Below are 18228 nucleotides of genomic sequence, written 5' to 3'. Positions count from 1 at the left end.
AGAATTACAAAAAAAAATGGCCAGGTCATTAAGCGCAAAATAGGCTGGGTCATGAAGGGGTTAAGGGTTCCAGATTCAGACTGTTATGGGATACATAAAGCATCCTCTCTGAACACCAAGGAGTCCCGAGACACTCTGCTCCTCTGACGGACGGTTGTCCCCTCTGCTGTGTCCATGCTGTTGACAGTGAGTCAGCTTCTTCTGCATCCTATCTTCCATGGCACTCAGTAAGGTGAGGCTTGAGCCTTTGTGGATTGTCCACCCCTTTCATGTGGAACCCACAGAGCATTTTTCCAGGTCCACCTGCTCTGGTCCTTCCAGAATCTGCCCTCCCCTTGCAAGATCCAACCAGGACACGATGCTCAGTACGTGCTTTGCGCCCATAACATCAGCAGTGCACACATTACCTGTGCGTTCTGCCTGTACCAGTAAATGGCGCTACCTGGACTCTGGAGGCCGGTACCACAGCGCTAAGATCTTGTTCTTCCATTTTCACTGTGCAATTTCAGCACAAGATTCTCATCAAGGACAGGCAGTCAACCGATGTGGCAAGGGGCCACCCTTTTTTTTTCAGATTTCCTGTCCTTGGTGGGTGGATCCCTCTTCTCTCAGGTGTGCGGTCATGGGTGAAAGGAAAAATTGTGCATTTTTGTTTTATTTTCAAAACAGAGAGGGAAGGGGACGGTGACGTGAACTTATTTAAAAAATATAAAAAAACTTTTTACTTTAATAGTCCCCTTTAAGCTGTGTACACTCCAAAAATGTACTGATAGGGAATTTAGATTGTGAGCCCCATCTGGGATAATGAGTGCAAACTTTAAAGTGCTGTGGAACATATTAGCACTATATAAAAATAAAGATTATACACATTGCAGATTTGGTGTTTTTCCTTACATATTTTCTAGATAAACTTGAAGCAATTCTGATGCCATCAAAGATAGAGAAACCTGAAGTGTTGTGCACATGTTGAGTATTTTTGACTTGCAGATTTGGTGCACAAAATAATCTGTTACATGTTATGTCTGTGCATTTCTGCCCATTAAATTCACTCAAAAAAAAAACAAAACACCATTCTGCATCTTTCCTGCCAAGAGCTGCAGAAATGTGATTTAACGTGTGCACAGCCTTAGGGGACTTGAAGCTGCGACTGTCCAATCACTTGTGCTATAACTAGCAGTGCTTCAGCAGAAATCACAATCTCCTACCAACACTCACCACAAGCAGACATTCACAGGACTACCGTAACGACACCCACCACACCCATCAGCAGACCCGCCAGCTGTCATGACAACCCATCAACACACTGCAATCACATCACGGGCGCGCCGATGGGAATGTGGAAAAAATGTGTGCCCTTGTAAAGTTAAGGTTGTGTACCCTGTGAGGATCAGTAGAGGGTAAAGTGTTGGAGATTAATATAAGCCAATAATTCACTGTACAAATTGTAACAGAGGAATATTACATGAACATTTACATAATTCACAATGTGGCAACATGGCATCACAGATACACCATGTCTCAGATTTTTCAGAACCAGTTTATTAGCATGTCCAAGTGTAACAGTGTTTAGCGCTTTCCACCAACACGGGGAGCCTGCATCTTCACATTCTTGGCGACCTTCTGTTTGGATGCAGCCTTTGCTGGTGCCTAAAAAACAAAAAATAGTGGGTTATGCTGTGCCTTAAAGGGAACCTGTCCACAATAACCTACAGTGTCAGGTCGGCACCGTTATGCTGATTAAAATGATACCTTGGATGATGAAATCCATCTTATGGTTCTTTAAATCTTAATTTTCAGTTTTGTGTTGAGATTCACATGCCTTGATTAGATATTCATAATGCAGACTGCTGACAGGTCACTGATCCCTCACTGACTTGCCCCCTAGTTTGCATAATATACAAAAAAAAAAACAAAAAAAAAAAAAAAAACCAGCCATGGCACCTGTTCTGCAGCAAAATCATGTTTTATGTGCCAATAACACATTTTAAGTTATTCAGCTAGAAGAAGAAGAAAAAAACCCTCAATTTGAAAATGGCCCCCGCGACTGCGGAGTAGCATCAATTGGCTACCTGAGAGCTGCTACTCTGCGCCATCTTGGAGGAGCAATTTTTTCTTCCTTCTCCAGTAAGATGGCACCGCTAGCGCATGCGCAGTAGCAGCTATGGGATCACAGCTAGACACAGATCGCTACTGCGCAGGGCACCATTTTCAAATAGAGTTTTGTCCTCTCCCCCCCCCCTCCTTTTCTCTACCTGAATAACTTGGGGGGGGGGGGGGAGGAACGTATTGGCACATAAAGCATGCAATTTTACTGCAGAGCAAGTGCCACGGCTGGCATGTGCCTGCAGAAGGTTTTTTTTTTTTACGCATATACAGATTGATTATAATGCAGACTGACAGGTCACTGACCTGCACCCTAGTTTGCATAATTAATGAGCACCACATACCCCAACCCTGCCTAAGAACATGAGCATATCATTAACTCAAAACTGAAAATAAAGATTAAACAACAACCACTAGATGGATTTTATCAACCAAGGTATCATTTTAATCAGTATAACTGTGCCAACCTAACACTGTCTGTTGGTTACTGTGCACAATCCTGCTGACAGGTTCACTTTAAAGAGGCGACTGGTTTAGCTGATAAAGGACACGAAGTAATTTTGGCTTGTCTTGCACAAAACTGGATTATGTACATCCACTGCCTGCCCACATACCCTGGGTTCTAAGGGAGCCTGTCAGCACAAAATGACTGTACAAACTAAGCACAAGCGCTTGGTGTGCTCCCAAACAGTTGAGTGCACCTTTCCACTTACTTTGTCAAAGGTCTCATTCAGTTCACATTTTCTCATGTTTTACTTTTCCATCGATATGGTTGTGTGAGGGCCTATTTTTGCAGGACGAGTTGTACTTTTTGAATTACACCACTGATTTTACTACACAGTGTACTGGAAAATAGGAAGAAAATTCCAATTGTGGTGAAATTGAACCCCCCCCCCCCCATAATTCTGGTGTTTTGATTATTTTTCTCATTACACTGTTTACCGATCCATTTTTTTTATATTTCGATAGATCGGACGATTCTCAAAGCAGTGATACAAAGTGTGTATTTTCTTTTTTGTTTTATTTTGAATGTGGCAATTTGAACTACTATATAATAAACAAAAACTTATTTTCACTTGCTTCTATTGTCTCTTTAGTAGACTTTGTGAAGTACAGTATTCAGATGTACAGGACATCTTGTTCTCAAAGACTCCATTTTTGTGCTTGCGACGCCATCTTGTTGTTTACAAGATAAATTCTGTAACTACGTAGCTACGGACATATGTAGTTTCCGGTTTTCTTGCAATACTATTGGCTTATAAAGTAAATGTGTTACGACGATGTTATTGGTAGTTGTGTACTTAGAATAATTAAGCAAAATACTATAAAAGAGGTGACATAATAAATGGGGTTAGCTATCTGCCTTGATCCTCCCATACAGAGACTCATCTCCGTCTGGTCAATCTCAGTTGCTAGCAACATCCTGTGGATTAATTTGGAAATCACTTGGTCAACCATGAAGGGTTAATTCAGTCCTCCCTAACAGCTTGCCACCCAACGTGGGGCCCCCGAATAGGGACGCCTCTGCCCCCGGAGGACAACAAGACAAAGGACCCTCGGACCGGACACAGGCACTGGAAAATTGGGACTGATCATCCCCCACGACAACCACAGTAAGTTGGCAATTATACTGTTCAGACTGACCATTTGGTGTGGTTTTTCCGGTGCTTGTTACTGCAAAGAGGATCTGAGGTTTGTCCTTGATGGTGGGGTGATTCTTGGGTGGAATCATATAGAGGTGCAGTCCCGTTGGGGGATCAGTGTTCGAACCATACCTCATAAGGGATGGACACCCCGGATTGACCAGTGATTGTGACTCTCTATAGTCAAAATATCCTGAAATCCTAATCACTGTTAGAATCAGGCATGATGAGGTAATGGAAGATTGGGTAGAATACGTAGATCAGGTATATATAACCCGAGGTGTCCGGAGGGATAGTCTGAGACACCCTCCTCCTTTCACCGAGTACCGCGCGTTGAAATTTTGGGCATCCCAGACGGGGATAGACCCGGTGAAACAGACTGTACAGCCGCTCCAGTACTGTGAACAACTGAAGGATATTTAGCTCTAAAGGAGAGAATCATGTTTCCGTGGAAGGAAAAGAATTCCATGGCTTGGCACATGAATTGTGTGATGAAGGTTATATAGAAGTGGAAAAGGAAGTGAATTCTGATTGTTTCTGTTACTGCTATGTTGAAGAAGGAAAACTGTCTATTACTATGACAAGGACTGGATGTTTTGTGGTGCAAGAAAGTGACTGAGTAATAAGAAAGTGGCTGAGGGTAATGTGCCAGAAAGACAAATAACTAAAAATGATGATCTGAAACAAGGGGTCTCCCTGCTATATAAGGTCCCTCCCCAGGAAATCAAGCCTCTCCTCCCGACTGTAAGCTCTGTGCCCCTTAGCCCCAGGGCACCAATATATCCTGGGCTGCCAAAACCCAGTGCGCCCCCATCCTGCCGGGTGGATTTGTGACGTATGCGGAGTTACTAATCCTCAGTGGAGAGAGGTCTGTTGCAATTGTGGAGCAGGGAGACCTGGAGTCGCAGCCCCCACCTTTCCCTTGCTAAACGCTGACGGTACCCATTATCAGCCACCACCAGCACCAGTCCCTGCTAGGTCTAGTATTGCTAGTGGTTATGAGTATCCACCCCCTCCTAATTTAGTCACCCAGTCAGAGACAGGATACACAGAGGAGATATTTCCAGGAAATGTATTCCAATGTTATTCCTGGACCCCACTGTCATGATGTGCTCTTTAGGATGGGGACAGGGGATCTCACGAAGCAGCACGTTGGGGCCATAGTAAATACCGCAAATAATCAACTCCACAATACTGGAGGACTGGCCGCGAAAATTTCACAGAAAGGCGGACCCATAATACAGGAAGAATCTGATTCGTATATACAAACGTATGGCCAGATAGAAAAAGGACAGGTCGCAGCAACCAGAGCAGGATAGCTGCCGTGTCGATAATACATGCAGCGGGACCATGATATAATCCTACCAACATTCCTAGGTCCCAACAATTGCTTACTGAGGCTGTCCAGAATGCAATCCTGTATGCCCCCCCCAGTATGATGCCTCAACATACCAGTGGCCATACCATTAATCTCTGCCGGTATCTTTCAATATTCCAGGAAGGATGCCGCCATGGTCATAGTATCAGCAATAGAGCAGTGTATACAGGAAAACCCCATAAAATTGGAAGAGGTCCGATTTGTCCTCGACAGCCGCCTAACGGCCCATCAGGCAATACAATCTTTAACTGTAACAGAGCCTCCTGCCCCGCTTCTGCAGCAGATGCCTCTTGTGCCCGTACTACCGCCACCTCCTCCCGCCCCCGAGTCAGTAATATCTGAATTTGAAGAGGATAATGTGGAAACTACTCCTGACAGGCCAAAGTATACCACCTTTACCCCATCCCAAATAGACACCCTTTGCAATCAATTACCCGATCCAGAGACGCTGATGAGTTTGGTAGATTCCACACCGGATACGCTGTTACCACAGAGGACACTTTAGTGCACGCAGCTGCGCTCCTGCCCTCAGTCAGCACAAGAAGCAGAACTTCAGGCTCTGTCTACTGCATGTATTTTGGCCAAGAATAGACGGGCTAATATATACACGGCTCACGGTATGCATTTGGTATTGCTCCCGATTTTGGGGCTCTATGGGCCAATCGAGGGTTTACTACTACTACTGCCGGAACCCCAGTGAAAAATGCTGAAGCTGTTAAAACCCTCATGGATTCGATCAAATTACCTACTCAGGTGGCTATTATCAAAGTTAAGGCGCAATGTCCTAGGAACAGTCCACAGACTGTTGGCAACGCATTTGCGGATATGCAAGCAAAAGCTGCTGCTCTTTTACCCGTTAAACCAACCATACCAACTATGGTGACCACACTCTCAGCGTAAACAGTTGCAAGAGATGCTGACTCTACAAGAACCTGATGATCTACAAAAAACTGAGAATTTCTGCCTGACCCTGCAAGACCGGTTAATGACAATACAGAGAATGTCTCCAAAGAAAGAGGTGAAGCAGTGGAAGACTGATGAGGCACGTATGGAAACTGGTCTCTGGAAAAAGGACCAACTCTTGTGTCTCCCTAAGCGGATGTACCCTGCTATTGGCACATGGACCTACACATCGAGGAAAGAATCAGGCCCTCGCACTGGTGCAAAAAATTCTACTGGGCCATGGGAATTTCCACAGTTTTGACAGCGCTCAACCGTGCCTGTAATATCTGTCAGACCTGCAATCCTGGTCAACTTTAACGTGTACCCCTGAAGCACCTTGCTAAGCCCGACTACCCTTTCCAAAGGCTCCAGGTGGACCATATCACGTTACCCAAGTCTGGAAGGTATAATACTGTTTGGTTGTTGTTGACATGTTCTCCAGTTGGCCGGAAGCATTTCCTGTTACCAACATGACTGCAAAAACCACAGCGAAGAAACTGGTGATGGAAGTCATATGCAGATATAGGGTTCCAGAAGTTGTTGAAAGTGATCAAGGTTCGGCCTTTTCTTCTCATGTGTACCAAGAAGTTCTGACAATGCTTGGATCCACTGTAGCCCTCCATACTCCGTACCATCCACAATCCAGTGGTAAAGTTAAGAGGTTGAACGACACACTTAAGGGACAATTGACCAAAATGATGCAGGATACTACGGCTCCATGGCCAGAGCTCCTACCCATTGTATTATACCATATTTGTACTACACCTATTGCAAAATATGGCCTGTCCCCATATGAGTTTGGTGCTAGGCCCCCAGTTGCAAATTTCCAGCCTCAGCAGTTATCAGAAGAAACTGACCATGCTGTTCAATATGTTATTCAGCTTAGTAAAAATTTTGCTAACACCTATGCTCTAGTTTCTTCTTTTCCAGATTCAGCAGAAACGAACACCTGTTATAACCTGAAGCCTGGTGATTTGGTAGTCATGAAAAAGGCAAATCAGAAAGCAGACAGTCCCTATCAAGTCCTCCTTATCACCCCAATATCAGTGAAACTAGAAGGAAGACCGACTTGGATCCACACATCGCACTGCAAGCTGGTTAAATAAGCTAATAGCAAATTAAGGGGGCATAATGTTTTGGTTTTTCACATTTTCCATATTATTATTGGTAGAAGTTAAAGTTAAAAGACATTCAAAGACTCAGATCAATAGGATAAAGACAATGATCGTGATAAGGACAGTTGGTGGTCAGACACCTTCTCCTTTCTCAATCCAGACAATTGGTTTAAGGGAATTGGGGGCTGGATAGCTGGGATCTTACAAAGTTTGTTACACATTGCTGCCTGTATCCTTGTTGTATATGTGATACTATGTTCTTTGGTGTATTTCTGTATGTATTAGGAAATTCTGCACTATGACAGCTAATGATGATACCAAAGGCGTTGTCGCCCCTGCTCTTCTCTACACCGATCTCAAAAGGTTACCCGATGAAGATGTTGAAGCCAAGCGCATGGCTACCTTCAAATGATCTCCACCACCGTCATCAAAAATTGTTATTCGTAAATTGCAGCATACAGGGGGGATGGGTGCGCCGCAACAACCATGACTGATAACACGAGGTGACATAATAAACGGGGTTAGCGATCTGCCTTGATCCTCCCATACAGAGACTCATCTCCGTCTGGTCACTCAGTTGCTAGCAACACCCTGTGGATTAATTTGGAAATCACTTGGTCAACCATGAAGGGGTTAATTCAGCCCTCCCCAACAACTTGAAGTTGCGATCTTCTGATCACTTGTGCTACACATTGCAGGGCTTCAGCCCAGCTATATGTAGCAGAAATGCTCATCTTGGCGGCCCTCATAGATTAGCAATGACATCCACAGAGGTCTCCTGCAGGCCCCTGGTTGTCATGCTAACCCATCAGAGCTCTGCAATCATGTAATGGGGCACCAATGGGCAAAGCTAGTGATGCGCTTCCAGAGTGGGCATGTTAAATGCCGCTGTCAGATTGACAGTGGCATTTAACGTGTTAACAGATGCGGGTGGATGCAGATTCCTGCAACATAGAAGGGGAGGCGACCTACAATGTACCTATACATCGTAAAGGTGTTAAGAATCAATACACTTGCATTGCCAATTTTGATGCGATTCTCGAATCAAACTTGACATGTGTAAGATTTTCTGCTGACTGCTGTGTCCATGGAGGGAAAAAAAAAAAAAACAAAACAAAACACAGAAATGTGAATACCCCCATAGACCATCATAGGTATAGGTGATATCTATGAAAACAGATGGCATTCACACGAGTAAGTTGGGATGTCCGAATAAGGCTGTAATTTGACAGCTCTGGCTTTACAGGAGCCAGCGGCAAAGATACATGTAGATTGAAAGATGCCCTGAACTTGCCCTTGCCAAAAAGGTGAAGCCAGCGCCTTTGCTTGGTTTGAACAGTAGTTTTGTCTGATAGTCGTTTTAGCTTTCAAAGGGAGTCTAACACTAAGCATTTCATAGACATTGCCTGTGATATCAGTCTAGACTATCATATGACCGAAATATCCTCAGCATAAACACTCACCTTGACAGGAACAGGCTTTTTGGACGCTTGCTTAGCCTTTTTTGCCTCTTTGGCAGCCCTGAAAAATAAACATTAACTGAATTTTTGGTTTGACACTCAAAGGATTAGCAGCAATTAAAGCTTTCATGTGGAAGGCAGGATTACAGTCTCTAAAAAATTAATCCAATCTCATAAGACACTGCATTATAGCAACGTGTGAACAAAGTCCTCACCTTGTGGATCGACCAGAATTCTACATCTCAGCTTTATTCTTTATGGACTTTGCCACATTTTTTTTTATGCTGGTTTTGAGACAGCATACAGGAGTCAAACGTTCAGGACTCATTGATACACAAGCTTCAATGAATCTGGTGGGTCCGTCACATACGTACACATCTTTGTGTGTGCCATGAAGCGCAAGAAATGCTGCCGAGCAGGGGTTGCCATGTCACGCTTAGGTCAGAGCTGGGTGAATGTGGCATGAGACTAGCAAACGTCACAAAATTCTAGCAGCCTCGCACTGCACTAAAACTGACTTCTCAAAGCTTTTCACACCAGAATTTGGATGCAAAAACTTTGATAGCTCAGGACCTATATTTCTAAGGCTACATGTCCACGATCAGGAAATATGCTGCGTCTGAAGCAATGCTATTTTTGCTGCATCCAAAACTGCGTTCAATCACGCAGGTAAATCTGCATGATTCGGTGAACAATGCGAATTTACTGCATCCAATACATTTTAATGTGGAACTTTCTGTTGCGGTGACTAGTGTCACCGCAACAAAAATTGACATGCTGCAGCCTGCAAACACACGCAGCCTGCGTGGTTACGCAGCGTCAAATAGAAGCATGGACGGCATGGGATGTCTAAATCCCATTCACTGCTCTCATTGTAGAATGCACCGGTTTGGAAGCAGCACAAGTGAGCTGTGTCCAAAACGCAGGGCTGTGGAATCGGTAAGCCAAACCTCCGACTATTTCCCCGACTCCAGACTCCCCATCACTGGCTCACTACGGAGCATGTACATAAAGTGCAGCACAGATTCATCTCACCTCCGACTCCCCAGCGCCACCTCACTACGGAGCATGTACATAAATTGCAGCACAGATTCATCTCAACTATAAGACAGGATCCTTAGATCAGGACTAGGACACTTCATAACTTTCCCAGCGCATCCTGCATTGTACTGCTGTACCCAAATATAATTTTTATATTTTAGGAGTCTGCCCATTTTTATACAGAAATGGACAAGACTCCACAGCCCTGCCAAAATGCTGCCATTCTGAATCGTGGGCACATACCTCAATACAAACTGAAAACTACCAACTCATGTTGCCTTCACCCAGAATGCAGGTTTTTCTGCTCTCAATACAAGCAAATTGAACCCATACTAGCAATGTTGCTTTACTATAGCAAGTTTTACTTGATTCCTTCGCTATATTCTTTTGATTAAATAGACGCTTCAAGGACACGGCGCACTTATTACACAGGTGTGAATTGGTTTTTAAAAATGCAATGAAAAGTAAGCAAAAGCTGCACCTATGATGTGTGCAAGATGAGAATATCCCCTATCAATTACTGTGTTTTAAATACAATAAGGTTATGTGTGCAGTCTTTTTAGAGCATAAACTAGAAGTTTGAGGAGGGGTTGCAGAGATTCTGCTACAAAAACTGTGCACATAACCTAAAAAGCCCTTTCACAATTTGGGAAAAACGCCAACAGCATTTTTCTTGTCTTCTTGCTCCACACTGATCTGATCGCTTTCTCGTTTGCTCCTACCAGGATCTGCACATCACTGATGCTGCAGGACTTTCTAGCCACGCAATCAGTCACATGCATGGAAGTGTGCATGCAGCTGTTTTGAGTGTGTGCGGTAAAGCTATGAGTATAAAAAGTGCACATATCTGAACCACCCCCCCTTCCCAGCACATGCATTGTGAATATTCGCCAGTTTCTGAGCCAGGACGGCGGTAATGTACATGATATGCACACTCTTGGGCAGAAGCAGTATAGTGGGCACGGCCTTGCTCCATACAAGTGGAAGCGCAGCGGTGAATCCCTACAGCGTACACTGAATGCAGGATTCAAAAGTCTGCAGTCACACAAAGTTACTGCATTCTTATCATTTTAGAGCAGATTATGAGATCATGCTCATCTTAACATTTAACAAAGCATTTACTGAAACAGGCATCAAAAAAATCTGACTATCTTTACAATAGACTTCAGCACAAATAGTCTGGTGAGTGAGGATTAATGCAACAATTCATTTTGGTGGAGAAGTTACAGCAAGAAGCTGCACCAGTTCTTGTATTCATTGGGGATGTAAAGTTAGTTCTTACTGGTATATATAAAGACTCCATACACATTAGATAAGCCAAACATCTATTGTGCCTGGTGGCCTCTGACAGTACAGATGTATTATAGCGGAGGACATCAGCATCAGGCGGCTGGATTTTAAATGGTCTCATCTATTGTGCAGTTAGGAGACAAGCAGATGGCAGAGGATTCTGGTTGAATTGAGCATTCCAATGTATAGAGTCAGGAGAGAGCCACTGACTGAACTCTCGATTTGGATAATGTTAATGAGCAGCTTTACCTGATCGCTTGTTCCCGCTGAGCCTTTCGCACTTCAGGCTTTTGGTTTCTCTTGGCCATAATTTCAGCCAGAGAGGCACCAGTAATAGCTCTCTGGAACTTTACAGCACGACGTGTACGTTTCTTCTGGATTTCTTCCTAAAGGGGAACAAATCAGTAAATGTTACGTCAACCCAGTGTCTGCATTAACTTACCAACAAATTAAAAAAAAAAAACAATTGTAAAGGAAACACCTCAAATAATAGGACTTCTCAAATCAGATATTGATCTAGGCAATACTTGTATACTATAGTGAATGCCACAAGTTAAAACTAAAGGACTACTGATGAGAGAGTATACTCGTTGCTCGGGTGTCCTCTGAGTATTTTGGCGTGCTCGGAGATTTAGTTTTCGTCGTCTCAGCTGTATGATTTGCGGCTGCTGGACAGGCTGAGTACACGTGTGGGATGCCTGTTTGTTAGGGAATCCCCATATGTATTCAGGCTGTCTAGCAGCCGCAAATCATGCAGCTGCATCAACAAAAACTAAATCTCCGATCACACCAAAATACGCGGAGGACACCCGAGCAACGAGTATACTCGCTCATCACCAATAAGGACCATTATGCCTTAGAATTCTACAATGTTTCAGCTGTTTTTCTTCCTGGAAAAGTATGTCAGAGGGGCAAGTCACTCACTGGACACCGTCACAACAGTTAATTTATTCACAGATTTCTGGGAGAAATCAGAACAGTAAAAAAAAAAAAAAAAGGAGCAGGAAGCCTCTGTAGTCTACACACCCAGAAGGAGATCCACTGCACAGAAGCTGTGGCGCACCAGAGAAATGGAAAAGCAGATACATTCCAGCATCAGGGTCTTTCATAAAAGTCTGTATTTTTTTTTTTTAATGCAATAAAACACACACACACACAACACAATCCCCTGCACTATACTTGGATAGAAAGATAAAATGTAAAGCAATGATTAAGGACATGCAGATGTTTTTATGAATTATGATGGGAGTGGGGTTGCATTTTCTTGAATTTCATCAAAATATGGATATTTATGGAAGACACTAATGCTGGAATATACAGTGCCTACAAGTAGTATTCAACCCCCTGCAGATTTAGCAGGTTTACACATTCGGAATTAACTTGGCATTGTGACATTTGGACTGTAGATCAGCCTGGAAGTGTGAAATGCACTGCAGCAAAAAAGAATGTTATTTCTTTGTTTAATTTTTTTTTAAATTGTGAAAAGTTTATTCAGAGGGTCATTTATTATTCAACCCCTCAAACCACCAAAATTCTGTTTGGTTCCCCTAAAGTATTAAGAAGTATTTCAGGCACAAAGAACAATGAGCTTCACATGTTTGGATTAATTATCTCTTTTTCCAGCCTTTTCTGACTATTTAAGACCCTCCCCAAACTTGTGAACAGCACTCATACATGGTCAACATGGGAAAGACAAAGGAGCATTCCAAGGCCATCAGAGACAAGATCGTGGAGGGTCACAAGGCTGGCAAGGGGTACAAAACCCTTTCCAAGGAGTTGGTCCTACCTGTCTCCACTGTTGGGAGCATCATCCGGAAGTGGAAGGCTTATGGAACTACTGTTAGCCTTCCACGGCCTGGACAGCCTTTGAAAGTTTCCTCCCGTGCCGAGGCCAGGCTTGTCCGAAGAGTCAAGGCTAACCCAAGGACAACAAGGAAGGAGCTCCGGGAAGATCTCATGGCAGTGGGGACATTGGTTTCAGTCAATACCATAAGTAACGTACTCCACTGCAATGGTCTCCGTTCCAGACGAGCCCGTAAGGTACCTTTACTTTCAAAGCGTCATGTCAAGGCTCATCTACAGTTTGCTCATGATCACTTGGAGGACTCTGAGACAGACTGGTTCAAGGTTCTCTGGTCTGATGAGACCAAGATCGAGATCTTTGGTGCCAACCACACACGTGACGTTTGGAGACTGGATGGCACTGCATATGACCCCAAGAATACCATCCCTACAGTCAAGCATGGTGGTGGCAGCATCATGCTGTGGGGCTGTTTCTCAGCCAAGGGGCCTGGCCATCTGGTCCGCATCCATGGGAAGATGGATAGCACGGCCTACCTGGAGATTTTGGCCAAGAACCTCCGCTCCTCCATCAAGGATCTTAAGATGGCTCGTCATTTCATCTTCCAACAAGACAACGACCCAAAGCACACAGCCAAGAAAACCAAGGCCTGGTTCAAGAGGCAAAAAATCAAGGTGTTGGAGTGGCCTAGTCAGTCTCCTGACCTTAACCCAATTGAAAACTTGTGGAAGGAGCTCAAGATTAAAGTCCACATGAGACACCCAAAGAACCTAGATAACTTGGAGAAGATCTGCATGGAGGAGTGGGCTAAGATAACTCCAGAGACCTGTGCCGGCCTGATCAGGTCTTTTAAAAGACGATTATTAGCTGTAATTGCAAACAAGGGTTATTCCACAAAATATTAAACCTAGGGGTTGAATAATAATTGACCCACACTTGTATGTTTAAAATTTATTAAAATTTAACTGAGCAACATAACTTTTTGGTTTGTAAGATTTATGCATCTGTTAATAAATCCTGCTCTTGTGTGAAGTTTGAAGGCTCTAACTTATTTGCATCGTATCAAACCTGCTAAATCTGCAGGGGGTTGAATACTACTTGTAGGCACTGTATATCTTTTCCAAATAAGGCCAATGGTATGACACAAAGTTATAGGACCAGATGCTCTGGAAATATTTAACAAGTTGCAAGCCAGGGAAATAGACAAGTCTGCAATGTAAGAAAGCAGTTATAGCGAATCTGTCACCAGGTATGACCGATGAGATACGGCCAACCACCATTCAGGCCTGATATGCTGCATTCTTTGTCCTTTGGCATTTTATGTCGTACATTGACCAAACCCTACAACTAGATGGTCAGTATGTATACCAATATCTGAGGGGTTATCCAACTCCACACTTAAGAGACCGATTACAGTACCTATCTATACACATTAAATAAGTCAGCTGAAGCCACCGATCGCTGCAGGATCAGCCAACCATCTAATGTGTACAGTGACCTACCGACTGTCCCTGTCAGATTATGTAGGGAGACCGAAGGATCGGGCAGTTGGAATTCAACCACCTGATCCTTGTGATCAGCGCAGACCAGCAGCTTAGATCTCAGGAGCATAGGGCTGAACACTCCTGTGTAATGGGGAATTGAGAGAAGGGTCCAATGTATATGGAGAGGTCTACACACAATGTTATGGAGCCAGAGAGCAGCAGTCCCCCTCAGTGCATACTAGGCTGTGGCCATTAGTGGAGCCACATATCACAGGTACACGGGCTGCACAGTACATACCGACTGTCCCTTCTTGTGCTTCCTCCGGTACAGGACCGTCCAGTTGATCTGACGCGGGTTCCTCTTGGACAGGAACGCAGACTCGCATTTTGCATTAAGGAACTGGAACACCTGATGAGAACAGAGGCCACATTACACAGATGTAGCAAAGCCAACAGTAGCCGCCCCCAGAGCCACTGCCAGACCAGGGGCACCCCCAGAGCCACTGCCAGACCAGGGGCGCCCCCACCACACACACGCCCCCAGAGCCACTGCCAGACCAGGGGCGCCCCCAGAGCCACTGCCAGACCAGGGGCGCCCCCAGAGCCACTGCCAGACCAGGGGCGCCCCCAGAGCCACTGCCAGACCAGGGGCGCCCCCAGAGCCACTGCCAGACCAGGGGCGCCCCCAGAGCCACTGCCAGACCAGGGGCACCCCCAGAGCCACTGCCAGACCAGGGGCGCCCCCAGAGCCACTGCCAGACCAGGGGCGCCCCCAGAGCCACAGCCAGACCAGGGGCACTTCCAGAGCCACTGCCAGACCAGGGGGCACCCCCAGAGCCACTGCCAGACCAGGGGGCACCCCCAGAGCCACTGCCAGACCAGGGGGCACCCCCAGAGCCACTGCCAGACCAGGGGGCACCCCCAGAGCCACTGCCAGACCAGGGGGCACCCCCAGAGCCACTGCCAGACCAGGGGGCACCCCCAGAGCCACTGCCAGACCAGGGGGCACCCCCAGAGCCACTGCCAGACCAGGGGGCACCCCCAGAGCCACTGCCAGACCAGGGGGCACCCCCAGAGCCACTGCCAGACCAGGGGGCACCCCCAGAGCCACTGCCAGACCAGGGGGCACCCCCAGAGCCACTGCCAGACCAGGGGGCACCCCCAGAGCCACTGCCAGACCAGGGGGCACCCCCAGAGCCACTGCCAATCCAGGGGCACCCCCAGAGCCACTGCCAATCCAGGGGCACCCCCAGAGCCACTGCCAATCCAGGGGGCACCCCCAGAGCCACTGCCAATCCAGGGGCACCCCCAGAGCCACTGCCAGACCAGGGGCACCCCCAGAGCCACTGCCAGACCAGGGGCACCCCCACCACTCACAACGCTACTGCCAGTCCAGGAACACTGCCCTCCTCCCCCAGAGCACCCCACGCCACGCCATTGCACGGCTCTGTACACCTTCCCTCCGTACAGACACGTGTGAGGAGGCGCCCGGCAGCCCTGCCACTATCAGCAGCCGTACCTTGCCGTCAGTCCTGGCGTACCGCCGCCCGTGCCCCGGGTAGATCTTGTAGCCGCTGAAGCTGCACAGCTCAACCCTGCAAACACAAAATGACGAGCGGTCAGAGACCGGAGGAGCCGGCGCCGCCACCTGCCCGCCCTGCAGAGAACACGGCCGGGACCAGCGGGCAGGATGGCGGCAGATTCACTCGGCACATATCACAGGATGGAGTTCGGACTTACTTCATGGCGCCGGCTAAGATGGCGAAGAGAAAGAGAGAATTCTGGGTAATGGTTATATGAAGTGATGCTGAGGGGCGGGGCTCTGCGGTAACACGTTCACTGCCGCTTCAGGTCACCAAACATTGTGAGAACGCGAAGGGAGGAAGTTGGAAAGCAGGAAGAGAAGAGCAGCAGCGTATGGTTGAGCCTAGACTGTATGACACGCCCCCGGAACTGAGATCACACCTGGAAGGAGCCCATACAGCTAGCATTTACCGCAGCGTGTACCCGGCCACATCCGGCGGGAACACCGGCCTCATCCGGCGGGTGCACGGGCGTCCGGGACACGGGCAGAGAGCGATCTGTGCTCGGCAGTGGTGGGGATGCAGTGAGGCATGGTGACGGGCTGCGCTGCACAGTGTGCCATCACTATACCCACAGAGATACTGTCACTAACCAGGAGGGATCCAAAGTGTGCCCCAACAGTACCAGTGCCGCCCTTACTGCCCCTTGTAGTCATAACCCCACCATTGTGCCCCAACAGTACCAGTGCCGCCCTTCCTGCCCCTTGTAGTGATAAGCCCACCATTGTGCCCCAATAGTACCAGTGCCGCCCTTCCTGCCCCTTGTAGTGATAACCCCACTATTGTGCCCCAATAGTACCAGTCCCGCCCTTACTGCCCCTTGTAGTGATAACCCCACTATTGTGCCCCAATAGTACCAGTGCCGCCCTTACTGCCCCTTGTAGTGATAACCCCACTATTGTGCCCCAACAGTACCAGTGCCGCCCTTACTGCCCCTTGTAGTGATAAGCCCACCATTGTGCCCCAACAGTACCAGTGCCGCCCTTACTGCCCCTTGTAGTGATAAGCCCACCATTGTGCCCCAACAGTACCAGTGCCGCCCTTACTGCCCCTTGTAGTGATAAGCCCACCATTGTGCCCCAACAGTACCAGTGCTGCCCTTATTGCCCCTTGTAGTGATAAGACCACCATTGTGCCCCAACAGTACCAGTGCTGCCCTTACTGCCCCTTGTAGTGATAAGCCCACCATTGTGCCCCAACAGTACCAGTGCCGCCCTTACTGCCCCTTGTAGTGATAAGCCCACCATTGTGCCCCAACAGTACCAGTGCTGCCCTTATTGCCCCTTGTAGTGATAAGACCACCATTGTGCCCCAACAGTACCAGTGCTGCCCTTACTGCCCCTTGTAGTGATAACCCCACTATTGTGCCCCAACAGTACCAGTGCTGCCCTTACTGCCCCTTGTAGTGATAAGACCACTATTGTGCCCCAACAGTACCAGTGCCGCCCTTACTGCCCCTTGTAGTGATAAGCCCACCATTGTGCCCCAACAGTACCAGTGCTGCCCTTACTGCCCCTTGTAGTGATAAGACCACCATTGTGCCCCAACAGTACCAGTGCTGCCCTTACTGCCCCTTGTAGTGATAAGCCCACCATTGTGCCCCAACAGTACCAGTGCTGCCCTTACTGCCCCTTGTAGTGATAACCCCACTATTGTGCCCCAACAGTACCAGTGCTGCCCTTACTGCCCCTTGTAGTGATAAGACCACTATTGTGCCCCAACAGTACCAGTGCCGCCCTTACTGCCCCTTGTAGTGATAAGACCACCATTGTGCCCCAACAGTACCAGTGCTGCCCTTACTGCCCCTTGTAGTGATAAGCCCACCATTGTGCCCCAACAGTACCAGTGCTGCCCTTACTGCCCCTTGTAGTGATAACCCCACTATTGTGCCCCAACAGTACCAGTGCTGCCCTTACTGCCCCTTGTAGTGATAAGACCACTATTGTGCCCCAACAGTACCAGTGCCGCCCTTACTGCCCCTTGTAGTGATAAGCCCACCATTGTGCCCCAACAGTACCAGTGCTGCCCTTACTGCCCCTTGTAGTGATAAGACCACCATTGTGCCCCAACAGTACCAGTGCTGCCCTTACTGCCCCTTGTAGTGATAAGCCCACCATTGTGCCCCAACAGTACCAGTGCTGCCCTTACTGCCCCTTGTAGTGATAAGACCACCATTGTGCCCCAACAGTACCAGTGCTGCCCTTACTGCCCCTTGTAGTGATAACCCCACTATTGTGCCCCAACAGTACCAGTGCTGCCCTTACTGCCCCTTGTAGTGATAAGACCACTATTGTGCCCCAACAGTACCAGTGCCGCCCTTACTGCCCCTTGTAGTGATAAGCCCACCATTGTGCCCCAACAGTACCAGTGCTGCCCTTACTGCCCCTT

General features: G+C 47.2%; 1 protein-coding gene across 1 annotated transcript; it reads right to left on the bottom strand.

Moving 5' to 3' along the window:
- Positions 1–1518: 1518 nt before the first annotated feature.
- Positions 1519–16150, bottom strand: RPL24 (ribosomal protein L24). Its single transcript, XM_073586234.1, has 6 exons — positions 15998–16150; positions 15777–15852; positions 14556–14666; positions 11222–11358; positions 8645–8702; positions 1519–1647 (listed from the first exon to the last, which is right to left on the bottom strand). Exons 1-6 carry the CDS (start codon positions 16000–16002, stop codon positions 1567–1569), a joined length of 468 nt encoding a protein of 155 aa, XP_073442335.1. The 5' UTR covers positions 16003–16150; the 3' UTR covers positions 1519–1566.
- Between the last annotated feature and the right edge of the window lie 2078 nt (positions 16151–18228).

Source organism: Dendrobates tinctorius, unplaced genomic scaffold (genome assembly GCF_039654945.1).
Source record: "Dendrobates tinctorius isolate UK_male_01 unplaced genomic scaffold, ASM3965494v1 ptg000091l, whole genome shotgun sequence".
NCBI classification, from domain to species: Eukaryota; Metazoa; Chordata; class Amphibia; order Anura; family Dendrobatidae; genus Dendrobates; species Dendrobates tinctorius.
Note: the sequence above shows the minus strand (reverse complement) of the source record. Positions and strands in the feature narration are given on the sequence as shown.

What these genes read in the sequence shown, in the direction of transcription:
- RPL24 (XM_073586234.1), bottom strand. An exon ending in AGCACAAGAAGGGACAGTCG is followed by an intron (nt 11,359 to 14,555) that starts GTATGTACTGTG and finishes GTTCCCCTTTAG; the next exon opens with GAAGAAATCCAGAAGAAACG. An exon ending in CAGCGGGAACAAGCGATCAG is followed by an intron (nt 8,703 to 11,221) that starts GTAAAGCTGCTC and finishes TTTATTTTTCAG; the next exon opens with GGCTGCCAAAGAGGCAAAAA.